Genomic DNA, 13,065 nt, shown 5'->3' with positions numbered 1-13,065 from the left:
CAGATAGGCATCTTCTAACAGCATCTCTGAGACTTTTTTCTCAGAACGCTGGTTTCCTGAAATAGAATTCCAACAATAAAAAGAGGTTTGTGGGCACTACATTATGGAAATGGTGTATCCCCTGGTGGAAGTTGACAAAGTACATTAGTATATTTAACATTCTAAGAAGTCCTGCAGTAAAGAAATTAGTTTAACTTGACTTAACCCATAATTTCCCAAACTTATTTTGTTAGGATTTTTTTTTCCAAGAAATAACTTTTAGCTCTGTCGGTCACACTTTGGGAAATGATGGCATGGAAGAAAATGTCTTACCCTCTAATCAGAGCCCTTGATCTCACACTTTGGATGGGCTGGTCTCCTCATCAGATTGTCCTGTGATATAGGGGAAGACAAGTCACCAGACTATGTTCCATATCACCTAGGTCCGTAATGAAAAACTCATTCCTGTGGGAGCTTAGACAACCTTGTAAACTTAAAAAAAATTGGTGACATGAGATATGAGTCTTTTGAAGTATTGCCTTGGAAATTTCTATTTTGGTTGTGATAGAGTAGAGGTACTCTAAACTTAGATTTTGTTTTTAACGTTTTTTATAAAGTTGCATGAACCCTCACAACTCTTGGAATGATCAGTAACTATAATAATGTTCTGCCATAACAATATTTCAAAAGGAAATGCCAGACAGGGGTTTAAATACACACACACACACACACACACACACACACACACACACACACACACACTCTGCGTAGTAATGTATGAGCAGATTAAAAGGATATGTTTAATTTATAAGCCCTACTCTGATTAGAAATGATAGATGTGGAAAGATCTCTAAAGGATAACGTTCACACTCAATTTGCGATAATTGCACATTTCTTTCATCAGGATACATATTTAATATAATCTCCCAAATCCCAAAGTACACATAAAAATAAAGTCCAGTAAATGACATCAGACAGGACAGGATAAAAATTCTACTCCAAGAAGATTCAGAATATACTAGGTGTAAATCAAAATGCATACAAGCAAACATAGATATCTGTGAATATTTTTCTAAGTGCATTATTTGCCCCCAATTTTTATCATAAACATTTCAAACATTAAAAAATTAGAAGAATAGTATAATAAACAACCATAAAGAATTGTTAATATTTTTTCCATTTTTTTACTTTATATATATGCATATGTATTTAAGTATGCATATATACTGAAAGGATAAGCTTTTTTATAATAAATTGCTGACATCATGACATTTCACTTTAAATATTTTAACATGTATCTCCTACAAAAAGAACATTCTCACACATAATCACATAGTGTTATCCTGCATATGAAAATGAAGAATAATTCTCTAGGTCCCTCTGATACCAACTCTAGAGTCAAGTTTCTCCAGGAACCAGCCAAGGTTCATACATTAAATTTGGTTTTATCTCTTTAAATCTAAAATGTCCCACTCATCCCAACATTTTTCCACAGCATATTGACTTTTTGGTGAGACCAGTTGTCTTGTAATATGTCCCACATACTGGCTTTGCCCATCTGTTTCCTCTTGGGGTCATTTCACTCGTACTTCCATCACCTGTGTTTCTTGTAAATGAAAAGTTAGGTCTAAAGTCTTGATTACATAAATATTAAATACTTTTGGCCAAAATACCTCATCAGTAGGGTGATCATTTATTCCCGTTTGTCTCCTGTCCCAGTGTAACTATAAATAGTGCCTTTCAGTGCCAAGAACGTCTTGGTTTGGACACCCCATCTGTAAATGAAGCATCCCATTAGGAGACACAGAATGTCAGTTTGTCCCACCATTAGGGACACCACGTCTAATCACCTGGTTAGGTGTCCATCAGAGCTTTTAAAAATTAATGAGCCCCATAATGAGATTATAAATTGATTGATTTTGTTATTAAGTCATCTCTACTTTCAATAACCCATCAAAATTTTCTGCATCTGGGTACAATCAAGAGTAAATGATTCTACCTTAAATTTGACTTAAGTTAAAATCACTTCTTTTTGTATTAAAATGGTATGAAAATATATTTTTTTACAATAAAATGATATGATTTCCTATTAGTTGAGTTCATCCAGAAGAAAAATGGCAGTGGTTGAAGATTTAATTTTCTCCAGCCAATTGTATAAATTCATCTGTATTTTAAAATGTTAGGCACAGTTTACTTTTAAAAAACCTGTTTTTTCCCTAATATTAAAATCACTATTAGCTAATTATGAGAAATTTAGAAAAATACAGAAAAGTATAAAAAAGAAAATAAAAATCACCCCTAACTACCTTCTCAGACAGAACCATTTTTAACATTTTAATGGATTTACTTTTGTCTTTTTCTCGTATACAATTTTACATAGCAAAGTCTATATCACAGAACAAAAAATTTTGTGTTACACCTTTTCTCACTTAATTTGTTTCATAAGTATTTTTCCATATTATTTCAAGCTCTGTAAATCTTTTTAAATGACTACATAATCTTTCATTTTGTGGAATTCCTGCTGTTGAACATTTAAGTTGTTTTCGAATTTTTTTCCTACTGTGAATAATTTATCCATACAAATATTTTTCTCCACTTGAAATTATCTCCTTAGGAGGGCTCCTAACCACTTCCGGTTTGGCACTGATAGATTTGAATTGAGTTTTGCTCAAATAAACTCTTAAAAATTTTAATATGCCTCAGTTTATCTTTTCACAAGTCTGGGGACATAAGAGGGAACCCAAGGAGACCCCCGAAGGCCCTCAGGAACAACGAACGACAGCAGTGAAGGCACCTGCAGAGCCCCTTGCGTTGCTGCTTCCTCCCTGCCTTTGGAGGTGGTGGGTAAGGTCCCTCCATCCACAGCTTCTGCATTATGAGCTTTCAGACTTTATTTGAACATTTCTTTCTGGAAACTGCTGAAGTTGGCCTGTGTCTACTTGAGAAACCAGACTGGGTCCAGGGTTGGACTGGTTCTGACTTAAACTGGACTGGGTCCAGTGTGAAGCCTCAGTTTCTGGTGACCAGGAGGAGTCCCGCTGGGACACCCCACTCTCTCTGGGGCCTGCATATGGCATCCTGGGAAAACTGGCAGAAGCCCACAAAGGGTAAGAATCCTTACCAAAGTCAGCTCGCCCAGATCTCTGTGGTGTCTGCTCAAGAGGGGAAGGTAAAATTTCACGTTGTCCCTTCCTTTCCAAATCCAGATTGGCAGGAAAAAAACAGTTATCAATCCTTGGTTTCCCAGGGAAATCTATTGCCTTCTTGTTTGTCTCAATTTGTGTCCTGAGAACTTGGCTTGACATCTGTTAGGTGGGGCCCCCAAAATATGACCGTACAGGACTGTGGGTTGCACTCTATTTGCAGCTAGGGTCCTACCGACTGTTGTCAGCTCTCAAGGGAATTTTCTAAGTCTTTCTTTTTCTTGCTTATCTTTGGGAGGAGTCCTGAGTCTTGGGGAGGATCGTATCTTTTGCACCCTCTTTGGGGAATGCCTCTTCATCCAAGGGGTTGTTCAATACTACCAGGAAAATTTACTATTTGCCCTGATTGAAAGCTAACAAGACATTCAAAAGGGTTTTTTTTGTTGTGTGTGTGTGTGTTTGTTTTTTTTTAATAGCTCTATGGTCAGAAGTTGGCCAAATATACAGAGCCTGGTAGGAACTTTTTTTTTTAGGCCTTCTCTCCTAGACTAAAATGAAACTGTGTATCCAGAGGGAAAGAAAATATTTTGAAGCCCTTGTGAAAGGGTTTACTCAAGCATTTCAATGACACACGGCTCTCAAGCTATAACACAGGAATCTTTTGGTTTCCATCTTAGTTGAAGATCTTCTCCCTGATATAACCAAGCAAACTGAGTATGATGTAGTTGGGTGGGTGGGTCAACCTCTTGGTTGTGCAACCCAATTATTTAAGGAATTAAAAACAACTGTGCTTGTCTTACAAATTGAGTCTTGACAAGAACAGAAATTCGGCTCTAGAAACAATTTGAAGCCACCTATCCTTTTTTTATCCAGTCCAAGAATATCCCCTGTTCATCTCAAAAGGCTTGCTGATATTGTGGAAGATCTGGGTTTAGGGGGAAAAAGAGTCCTTTTTGGAGATAGCCCTTCCTTTCTCTGTGCCTTTGAGATGTAAATGTTCTACCTGGTCTTCTCTAGGAACCTACAGCCATCTCTTGAGATGCAAACTTCAAGGAAGTAATTCTGATCTAGAAAAACAAAAATTTTTTTTGGAAATTAGCTGAATTAAAAGTCTTGAAGTCTTTACCACAAATATTAGTAAGAGCCTTAGCCATCAGAGAGGTAACCTTAACTTACTCTATTCACCAGAAACACAATTTGTATCCAAATGTTCTTTTATAAACTAGTGAGTTTTGTATTATTGTACCCGTCTCATGGTTAAAATTTTAAAATGAAAGCTATAAGAGTTCTGCATTTGTCTGTATGTTTATGTATGTCTAGGTATGTATGTTATAGATATGTGGTATTTTTCTACCTCCTAATGGTATTGCCAAAATTAATCGGTAAAGAGCTCTATTTAATTGGCTTAAAGACAAACAAACATTTATATAAATCAAGTATACTCTCAGAAATATAGAAACTAACCCAAATGTCTTTCAATTTCATGTGATCTAGGATAATCTTTGACAAATAAAAGCTAGTTTAAGCCTGTTGGTTTAATTAAAACAGGCATGTCTTTAGAGTTACAGTATTAAATAGAATGCTTTCATTCTATCTAGGTTTACTAAAAGTCAAATAAGCTCATGTCTTCTCTGTTACAGAATTTGTCAGCAAGAAAGATAACTTAAGATGACGGTTAGCTGTTTAATGTCTCATGAAATTTTCATGAGTAATCTAAACATAATTGTTAGGAACAGGTAAGTTAAATAGATGTAAGTAAGGTTAAAGCTTATAAATAAACTTTTCAACAATAATAATGCTTTAAGATATGTCTACTTAAAAATAATTTCCAAAATATTTTTGATAAATTGAAACCTTAAAGTTATGTTGAGATCAGTTAAATGATGGATATCATTGAATAGCCAGATCATTTCCAAATAAAATAAAGTACTGAAACATAAATTACTGACATAGGTTTATCCACTTTTGACTTCCTTTTAGAGAGGAGCCAAAGATATTTGGATCTATTAGTAGACACGTTTTGTAACACATTGAAAATTTTACTATGAGGAAGAATATACTTCTAGAAATTGTGAAATATATTTATGAATTGGCCAATCCACAGAATGCTACTGTAACAGTCCACAGTTGCTTACTTCTTAGTTTTTATTAGGAATAAAAGATTCTAAGGGTTAAGGATTCTAATCAATAAATGTAATTAAAACTTCTTAGAAAAATAAAAGTTAAAGGAAACAACTGTGTGAAAAGTAGGTAAGGAGAGTAAAATGACTGGTTGTTCCAGATGAGGAAGAGAAAAACGTAGGACAAAACCTGAATGGATATTTAAAAAAAAAAAAAGTTGTAAAAGTTCTGTGGAAAAGAATCTTGGAAAAGGAATTTTATGTGTGGTCAAGCTGACTAAAATGAGAATGGATTTATTTAAAATTTTAAAGTATGAGTTTTAATATTAGATGTACACTGGTACAGAATTAGAATTTGGCTTTCTCTCTGTTAAAAGGACAGAGTTTTCTTGGAATGTTGGTTTCCTCTTGATTGTGAAAGTTTGTTGTTATTGTTGTTGTTGTTTAACTTTTTGGGTAATCTACCTGGAAAGCAAAGATTTGATGTCTTCCAAAATAATTTATTGTGCTTTACTTTGTCTTTATCAGGTCTTTGATTACTTAAGAAAACCCAGTCTTCTCAATATTAAAAGATCTAAGTTTTGTTTACAGCTTTGTAACCTTCTGTGTTTGCTTTTAAAATCTTCTACTGTCAATTTAGTTAAACTGATAATTAAGTATTATTTCATAATGATATGAGATCCTATTTAGTCAAATGTTCAGACCTTTTGACATTTTGACAAACTTCCCAAAATCAAAATATAAGTGCAGTCTTTTTGACCTCAAAGTAACTTTGAAATTTCCCAGAGGAAGCCTGGAAAATCTCATAGGATTTGTTTCTCGCCTTGTAAAAGAGAGATGTTAAACTAATTATGTTTTTTTGGTATGTTAAATTATGTGGGGTGCATTGTCAAATAGTAAGGAATGACAAACCTTCTTAGGTTATGTTTTTGGATATATGTTACTAATATAGGTATTCTAGAAATTGTTTAAAGTTTCTAGAAATTTGCCAACACTCTAATAGTCCAATTATTATCCTAAATTATTGTATACTATAGAGATAACTACATTTCCTTATCAAATGCACTCTCATCAGATCTTAGTCCATGGCCATTTTAAAGTTTTTTTTTTTTTTATCATTTACAGTTATTGTCTTACTGTGATGCTTTTGCAAAGGTGTTTCATCTTTAGAGAGATTCATGGGAAGGACTCTGACAAGTACTCTAGAATATAAGTTTCTGATAAAGACCATAAAAGTGACTTGGGTGAGAATTTCCAGAACTAATGGGAAAACTGTATTCAGCAGAACAAGAATTAATAACATGGGATAGAATGAACTGACGAGGATGATTATAATTTTTTTTACAACTTTTTCTATGAAACATTGCTGGATCTTTAATATTCTTTCCCCCGTACCTCCCAGGTTTAAGGAAAACTTTTTCTCTTTTTCTCTTAAGCTATCTATGACTTAGAGTAATTTTGTAAAGTATACCTTTATAAACAGAACTGGAACATTTACTTTTTCTCCCTACCCAATACCTCCAGAATTTAGAAAGTTGTTGCATATTCTTATTTTCATGGCAATATAGTTTTTTGCATAAGTTCAATAAGAATGTTTTCTTCGTATAATAAGATACAATTGGAAACATTGGTTATATTACCAAAGCTTTGACTAGAATGTCATATTTGAGAATATGCATAAAATCAGATTTGACCTGATACTTTTAAGGAAGTCAGGTTGACTCTATGGAGCCAATAAAAGCCCCTTGGAAAAACTGGCCTCTTAACCTTGCTTAAGGATTCCTGGAAGCCCTACCAGGTGAATAAGGAAGCCCACTTCCTGGCAGGCCCAGAACCTTAGGGTACCCTCAGAAAGAGAGGAATTCACTCACATCTGTAGGTATGCCAGGTGTAGGTATGCCAGGTGAATCTCTATGGTCAGTCACTATTCTTGCTGCATTTATCTGAATAATCAGCCCAAATTTAATGAGACTACACTTGCAAACAAATTTGTCTTACTATGATTATCTTTGATAGAAATGAGGGTGATTGTAGAGGAAATAATTATATTTCATAGAAAATTATAACACAATCTTGTGGATATCGGATTCTAGTCCTGCTCATTGTCTTTGAGGTTTTGTTATATACCAGTAAACTGACTGGATCCTGAATTCTAGTTTCCTCAAATATCTGGCTACAACTCTCCAAACTAATGGTTCCAATTTTCTGCCACCCTTCTGATTTGGAATCACTAAGAACAAAGACTGCCCTTGACTCTCCTTGAAAGGGACCATACCAGCTCCTCCCCACTACCCAGATGGCAGCTGAATTTTAGGGACTTGAACCTTGGGTCTACATCCCCCAGTTAAAAATGGCTTCTCCAGACTCTTGGAACTGCATACCAGCTGGAGATCTAAAATTAAAATTGACTAGGGAGGTTACTTCCCAGAAGCAGATGGCATCTTGAGGTGGACAGCTCTCCCAAGATCACGGATCAAGATCTTCATCTCCAGTGTGAAAACTTTATTCTTTTTGTGTTTTTACTACTTGCTTTTCCTCTCTGTTAATGCATAGGAAGACAATGCTCCTTAACTCTGGCAACTATCACAGAAGCTACCGATAAGGCCATAGCTGCACAACAGAAGTCCCTAGACTTTCTTGCTAAGGCAGTTTTACGTGATAGAATTGCTTTAGATTACTTGGCTGAAAAAGCAGTCTATGCCATAGCAAATACCTTCTGCTATACCTAGATCAACACCTTTGGTATTGTAGCAAATACAAGAAATTAACAAATAAGCCACTTGGCTAAAACAGGTTGATGCCCTTTCAGGTTCCTTCTTTGATTTATTTGATATCAGCTGGTTTGGTTCATGGGGTCCCTGGCTAAGGAGTATACTTAAGTCTCTTGGTATTATCCTCCTAATAGTTATCATTATAGTCTCCCTGGAGTGCTATTTTCTCTTTTTTTTAAAAAAATTTATTTATTTAATTTATTTATTTTTGACTGTGTTGGGTCTTTGTTGCTGCGCGCGGGCTTTCTTTAGCTGTGGCGACTGGGGGCTACTCTTCGTTGCGGTGCGTGGTGGCTTTTTTGTTGTGGAGCACGGGCTCTAGGCGTGCAGGCTTCAGTAGTTGTGGCACATGGGCTCGGTAGTTGTGGCTCGTGGGCTCTAGAGCACAGACTCAGGAGTTGTGGTGCATGAGCTTAGTTGCTCCGTGGCATGTGGGATCTTCCCGGACCAGGGATAGAACCCGTGTTCCCTTCACTGGCAGGCGGATTCCCAACCACTGCACCACCAGGGAGGCCCGTGGAGTGCTATTTTCTATCAAAGGTCTTAAATGCATGTTTGTAGCCATCAGCAGTACATCAGATGGTCTTGCTGCACTTGGAGAAACAGAAACTAGATGAACAATGAGATGAACAGCAAAAACAATTCTTCTGTGGATCTGCCATCATAATCTGTGAGACAATGAGACAAGAACAACTTAACTTTGATGGTGATTGAGAGAGGCACTAATAGCAAATGTTTGGTCAGTCTCTCATGTATTAGAAGATAGCAAAAAGAGGGGAATTGTTAAATTAATTAAACAAGGAAGCTATTAAATTGGTGTAGCTTTAATGCTGTGGTGGCCTATGTAAGCAAATCAAAGTCTAAGCCTGTAAAGGCCTCATGGTTATGAAATCAAAACGCTAAGGCTGACCAGTCACAAACAGACATCTAGGCTTTGAGCTATAGCCAAACAATGATTGCCTTACTTTGCTTCTGCCTTTTCACTATAAAAGTCTCTCCCCAAGCCCCTGTTGGTGGAGCACTCCTAACCACTTCTGGATGGGTGCTGCCTGATTCAAATCAATTTTGCTCAAATAAACTCTTAAAATTAAAAAGAAAAATCATCTCCTTAAGAAAAATTATTGGGTTGAAAGTAATGAATTTTTTTTCATTTATTTTCCCCCGATTATTAAAGTAAGATACGTTTATTATAGTCAAGTAAAATATAATGAAACTGGGAAGGAAAGAATAGTCATTGAGAGTCTTCCACCTGGGGGCAACTCATGCTAATGTTTTGACATTATTTCTTCTGATTTATTCGGTTATTTTCTCTTTAGTAAGGTGCAAGGATGTGAACATTTTTAAAGCTTTGGATAATACTGCCAAAGTTGTTTTCATTTTATCAATGTATGCTCCATCTGGAGGTGTGTAAGTTGTGACTGTCCTGAAATCACTAACATCTAAAAATTATCAAGTAAGCATGATTGTTTCAAAACTTCCATGATTTTGGTCTGGCTTGCTGAAAGTCTGTTTGTGAACGTGGGAATGGGTGTAAAAGTACAAAACAAATGTTACTTGGAAAACTCATTGCCAGCTTTTGATTTCTTCACATAACTAAAGGATTCTTTTTTTCATAGTGAGAATCCTATCCAATTCATTCAGTTATGTTCATAATTCTATCTTAATTTAAGTTTAACGAATTTTCAAGGTAGAAGAAGCACAATTGTGCAAAATGCATTAATGTATACACTCTGGTTGAAATCTACCCTTTTGAAAGTCTACCGTTTTAATGATGTTTATTCCGTGTTCAGTGGAGAATGCCTATTTAACAGGTAGCCATGGAAGTCCACTCACTGGTCCTCTGGATGAAGATAGGCTATAAGTCACTTACTAATACTTGTTTCCTGGGATGGATAGAAGAAAATGTTCTTCTAGTTAGGGCTTCCTGGTCTTTTTCATGGCATGGTATACTTAGAAAATAATGGTGCTTGTGTTTTACACTGGAGGAAATAGATGAGGCTGATGTCATCCGAGGTGAGCACCTGGGGGCCTGGGGCCCCACCTGCCTGTCCTGAGGGCTGAGGGATCCATGTTTCAGCCTCCTGTCATCCATTCATGGCACATCACAGCCAGCTCTGCATCCTAGGGAACCTACAGGCATGTATCTTCTGATATTATGAAGACATATCTTTCTTTCTTTCTTGTTTTAAAATGTTGTTTCTGTGTGAGTGTGTGTGTGTGTGTGTGTGTGTGTGTTTAGTCTATTCCTTGCATTGATTACACAGAGACCTTATAACCAGGAAACTCTTTTTTAGTAGAAGTGTAGATGTTTTTTTTTGACAACTTTCACCTCTTCACTGTTCTCCACAAAATGTATTTGTCTCCTGTTCCAAAAGTTTTATTTATTTGATTTCTCTCACCTGGAAGTCATTCACTGAATAATTATTAACTGAGTTTTATTAAATACCAGGTGTTTTGATAAAAACTAGGGGTAAAGAAATGGTCAAGATAGCGCCTGACTCTGATGTGGTCACGGTTTCATGGAGAACACAGGAATGGTAAGAGAAAAACAAGAAGCAGTTAATGGTGGTAGGTCCAAAGTCCCATGGCCTTCTCCTCGGGGCAGGTGGGAAGGCTTCCCAGGAGCTGTGACTTTGGAGGTGTGACTTGAAGGATGAGTGAAAGTTTGACATTTCAGTCAGGAAACGGAGTTTGTACTGGATAGGAGACAGAAATCTGTGGTTTTGAAAAATAGGTAAGATTGTCAGTATGCCTGGAACACAAATTCCAGGCAGCACCTAGAAGAGACAGAGGACCAGTCTGGAGAGGAAGACAGGGTTAGGTTTTGAGGAACTTTGCCTGCTGCATGAAGAGTTAGGAATTTTTATGCAGGAGAGTGACATCCGCAGACTTGTGCTTTGGAAGCATCGCTCTGGCATCTATGTGGAGAATGGACTTGTGGATGGGTGGGGAGGTCACCAGGAGGCTGCCACAGCTCTGAAAACAGAAGTGATGAGGGCTTGAGCTGGGGCTGGAGAGGTGGGGCTGGATGGAAGAAGGCAGTGGTGATAGAATCCATGGGAATGGCTGCAGAAGTACGGGAGAAGTCAATTTGGGCAACTAAGTCAATGTTGATGTCGTTAGCAAAGACTGGGAGAAAGCCCTGTCAGCTCTTCAAATCCAACTCGTTCTTTTTTTGCCAATCCAAGGGCCCTTCCGTTATAAGCCTTCTTCTTCCATCCTTGTCTCCTGAGGGACTGCTCTTTTTCCAGAATAGCTGTTCTGGCAGTTAGCAGTGGACAGTTTGCTCCCTAAGCAGGAGGCTGTTATTTCCTATGTGTTAGGCCTGTTTCCTAAACTAGATTATAGGACTGTCATTCTCAAGCCCCATGTCTTGTGCTTCTCTGATAGTCATCCCAGCAACTCTCTCACAGTGTAGGCATTTACTAGGTGCTGTCTGCAGTAGGCATTGGGGCTCGTGCTGTTCTTGCAGATGAAATCTTAAATATAAAATAGATATAAAGTGAAGGTGCGTTGGTTAATGCAGGGGTAGAAGGCTCAGAAGGACCTGTGGCTTCTCCCTGTCTAGGGCTCCATGAGACACGGTTTGAAAACTTTTGGCCTGGTGGACTGGCCATGGGTTTTGGAATCAGTTAGAACTGAGTTCGAATCCCTGCCCTGTCACTTACTTACTGTAATAGAGTAAACTAATGGAGAAACTGCTCGGGCCCTCAATTTCCCCTCTGTAAAACACAGATAATAATAGTTTCATTGTAGGTTTATTGTGAGGACAAAGTAAGAGAATGCATGTAAAAATCTCTGGCACCTATTAAATGCTCACTAGGTCATAGTTTTGGGTAAGAATAACAAGACCCTTGCTAACTGATCCCTGCTGAACTGATTACTTGTTCAGTCTAAATAAACCTACTCATGCTCATAGTAAGAAATGCCAGGGTTGGGGTGAGGTTATGGGTGAGTTTGGGATTCTGAGAGAACCCAGTCTTGTCTTATGCTACAACCACTCCATAAACCCACAGTAACCTGCCTCTGCATGAAGGCCTATCAATATTTAATGTGCAGGTGTCAGTTGCTGTAAACCGAGCATACCCCAGCACCAGCTTGAATTAATTATATGCAGGAGAGAAAATAAAATGCCTTTTTCTCAGAGCCCCAAGTTTCACTGGCTACACCAAAGCCTGGAAACCACAAGGTGAACTTTCTGCTGATGGAGGACCCTGAGAAGAAGCTGAACCAGAAGAGTGACGGCAAACCCCGGAAAGTACGATTTAAAATCTCTTCCTCCTACAGTGGCCGGGTGTTGAAGCAGGTCTTTGAGGATGGGCAGGAATTAGAGTCGCCAAAGGAGGAGTACCCTCACAGTTTCCTCCAAGAGTCCCTTGAACCAATGGATGGTGTTTATGGGTCTGGGGAAGCCCCCAAACCCCGGTCGTACTCCCCTAAGCTGACTGCTCAGAGGATCAGCGTGTTTCGAGAGGGTAGTGCCTACACCTTGGCGAGCAGCCAGCCTTTCTTCAATGATTACAAGGCGAATGACCGGAAGGTTGGTATTGCCCATGGTGTATAAGCTTTAAGGACTAAAATGTGGTTAGAGAAACACCTGAATTGTTCAGATTTGTATCTGGCTCCTGCTCTGGTACCTACCAGAGCTATAGGTGCACCAAATGTGAAGCCACTCTCAGAATAATATTTCTGGGACGAAAATAACATTCTTGTTGACTACCTATTGGAAAGTGCAATATGCATAGCTAGTATTCAAATTCCATCCAGGGTAGCAAATTGTAATTGGGTCTTTGGCTGGGTAATCTTGGTAAGTAAATGAAATAAAGATGCAGCGGTTTTCAGGTTGCCAGTCTGCCGTTTTAGAAAATTATGTGGCAACGAGTTGTTCTTTTTCCTGAAAGAGCTAAGTGTTTGAAGGTGCTTATTTTATTCCAGCCAATTATGCAGCTTGTGGTTTATCCATGTCTTCTTTTATTTCTTATCTCCCTCCTGCTGCCTGCTTGTTTGTTTGTTTATTTATTTATTTTGCCTTTCCATTGCTTGTTAACATGA

The 13,065-nt window shown here is 37.7% G+C and overlaps 1 protein-coding gene across 1 annotated transcript in view; it reads left to right on the top strand.

The window, feature by feature from the left end:
• Positions 1 to 2,656: 2,656 nt before the first annotated feature.
• Positions 2,657 to 13,065, top strand: part of GRXCR2 (glutaredoxin and cysteine rich domain containing 2) — a 31,098-nt gene continuing 20,689 nt past the window's right edge. Inside the window, exon 1 of the mRNA XM_082382832.1 lies at positions 2,657 to 12,553. Within this exon, the coding sequence (XP_082238958.1) occupies positions 12,218 to 12,553 (336 nt within the window). The 5' untranslated portion in view covers positions 2,657 to 12,217. The remainder of the gene's footprint in view (positions 12,554 to 13,065) is intronic.

This window comes from Balaenoptera borealis, assembly GCF_965194805.1.
Source record: "Balaenoptera borealis genome assembly, chromosome: 2".
In the NCBI taxonomy this organism is placed as follows: domain Eukaryota; kingdom Metazoa; phylum Chordata; class Mammalia; order Artiodactyla; family Balaenopteridae; genus Balaenoptera; species Balaenoptera borealis.
Note: the sequence above shows the minus strand (reverse complement) of the source record. Positions and strands in the feature narration are given on the sequence as shown.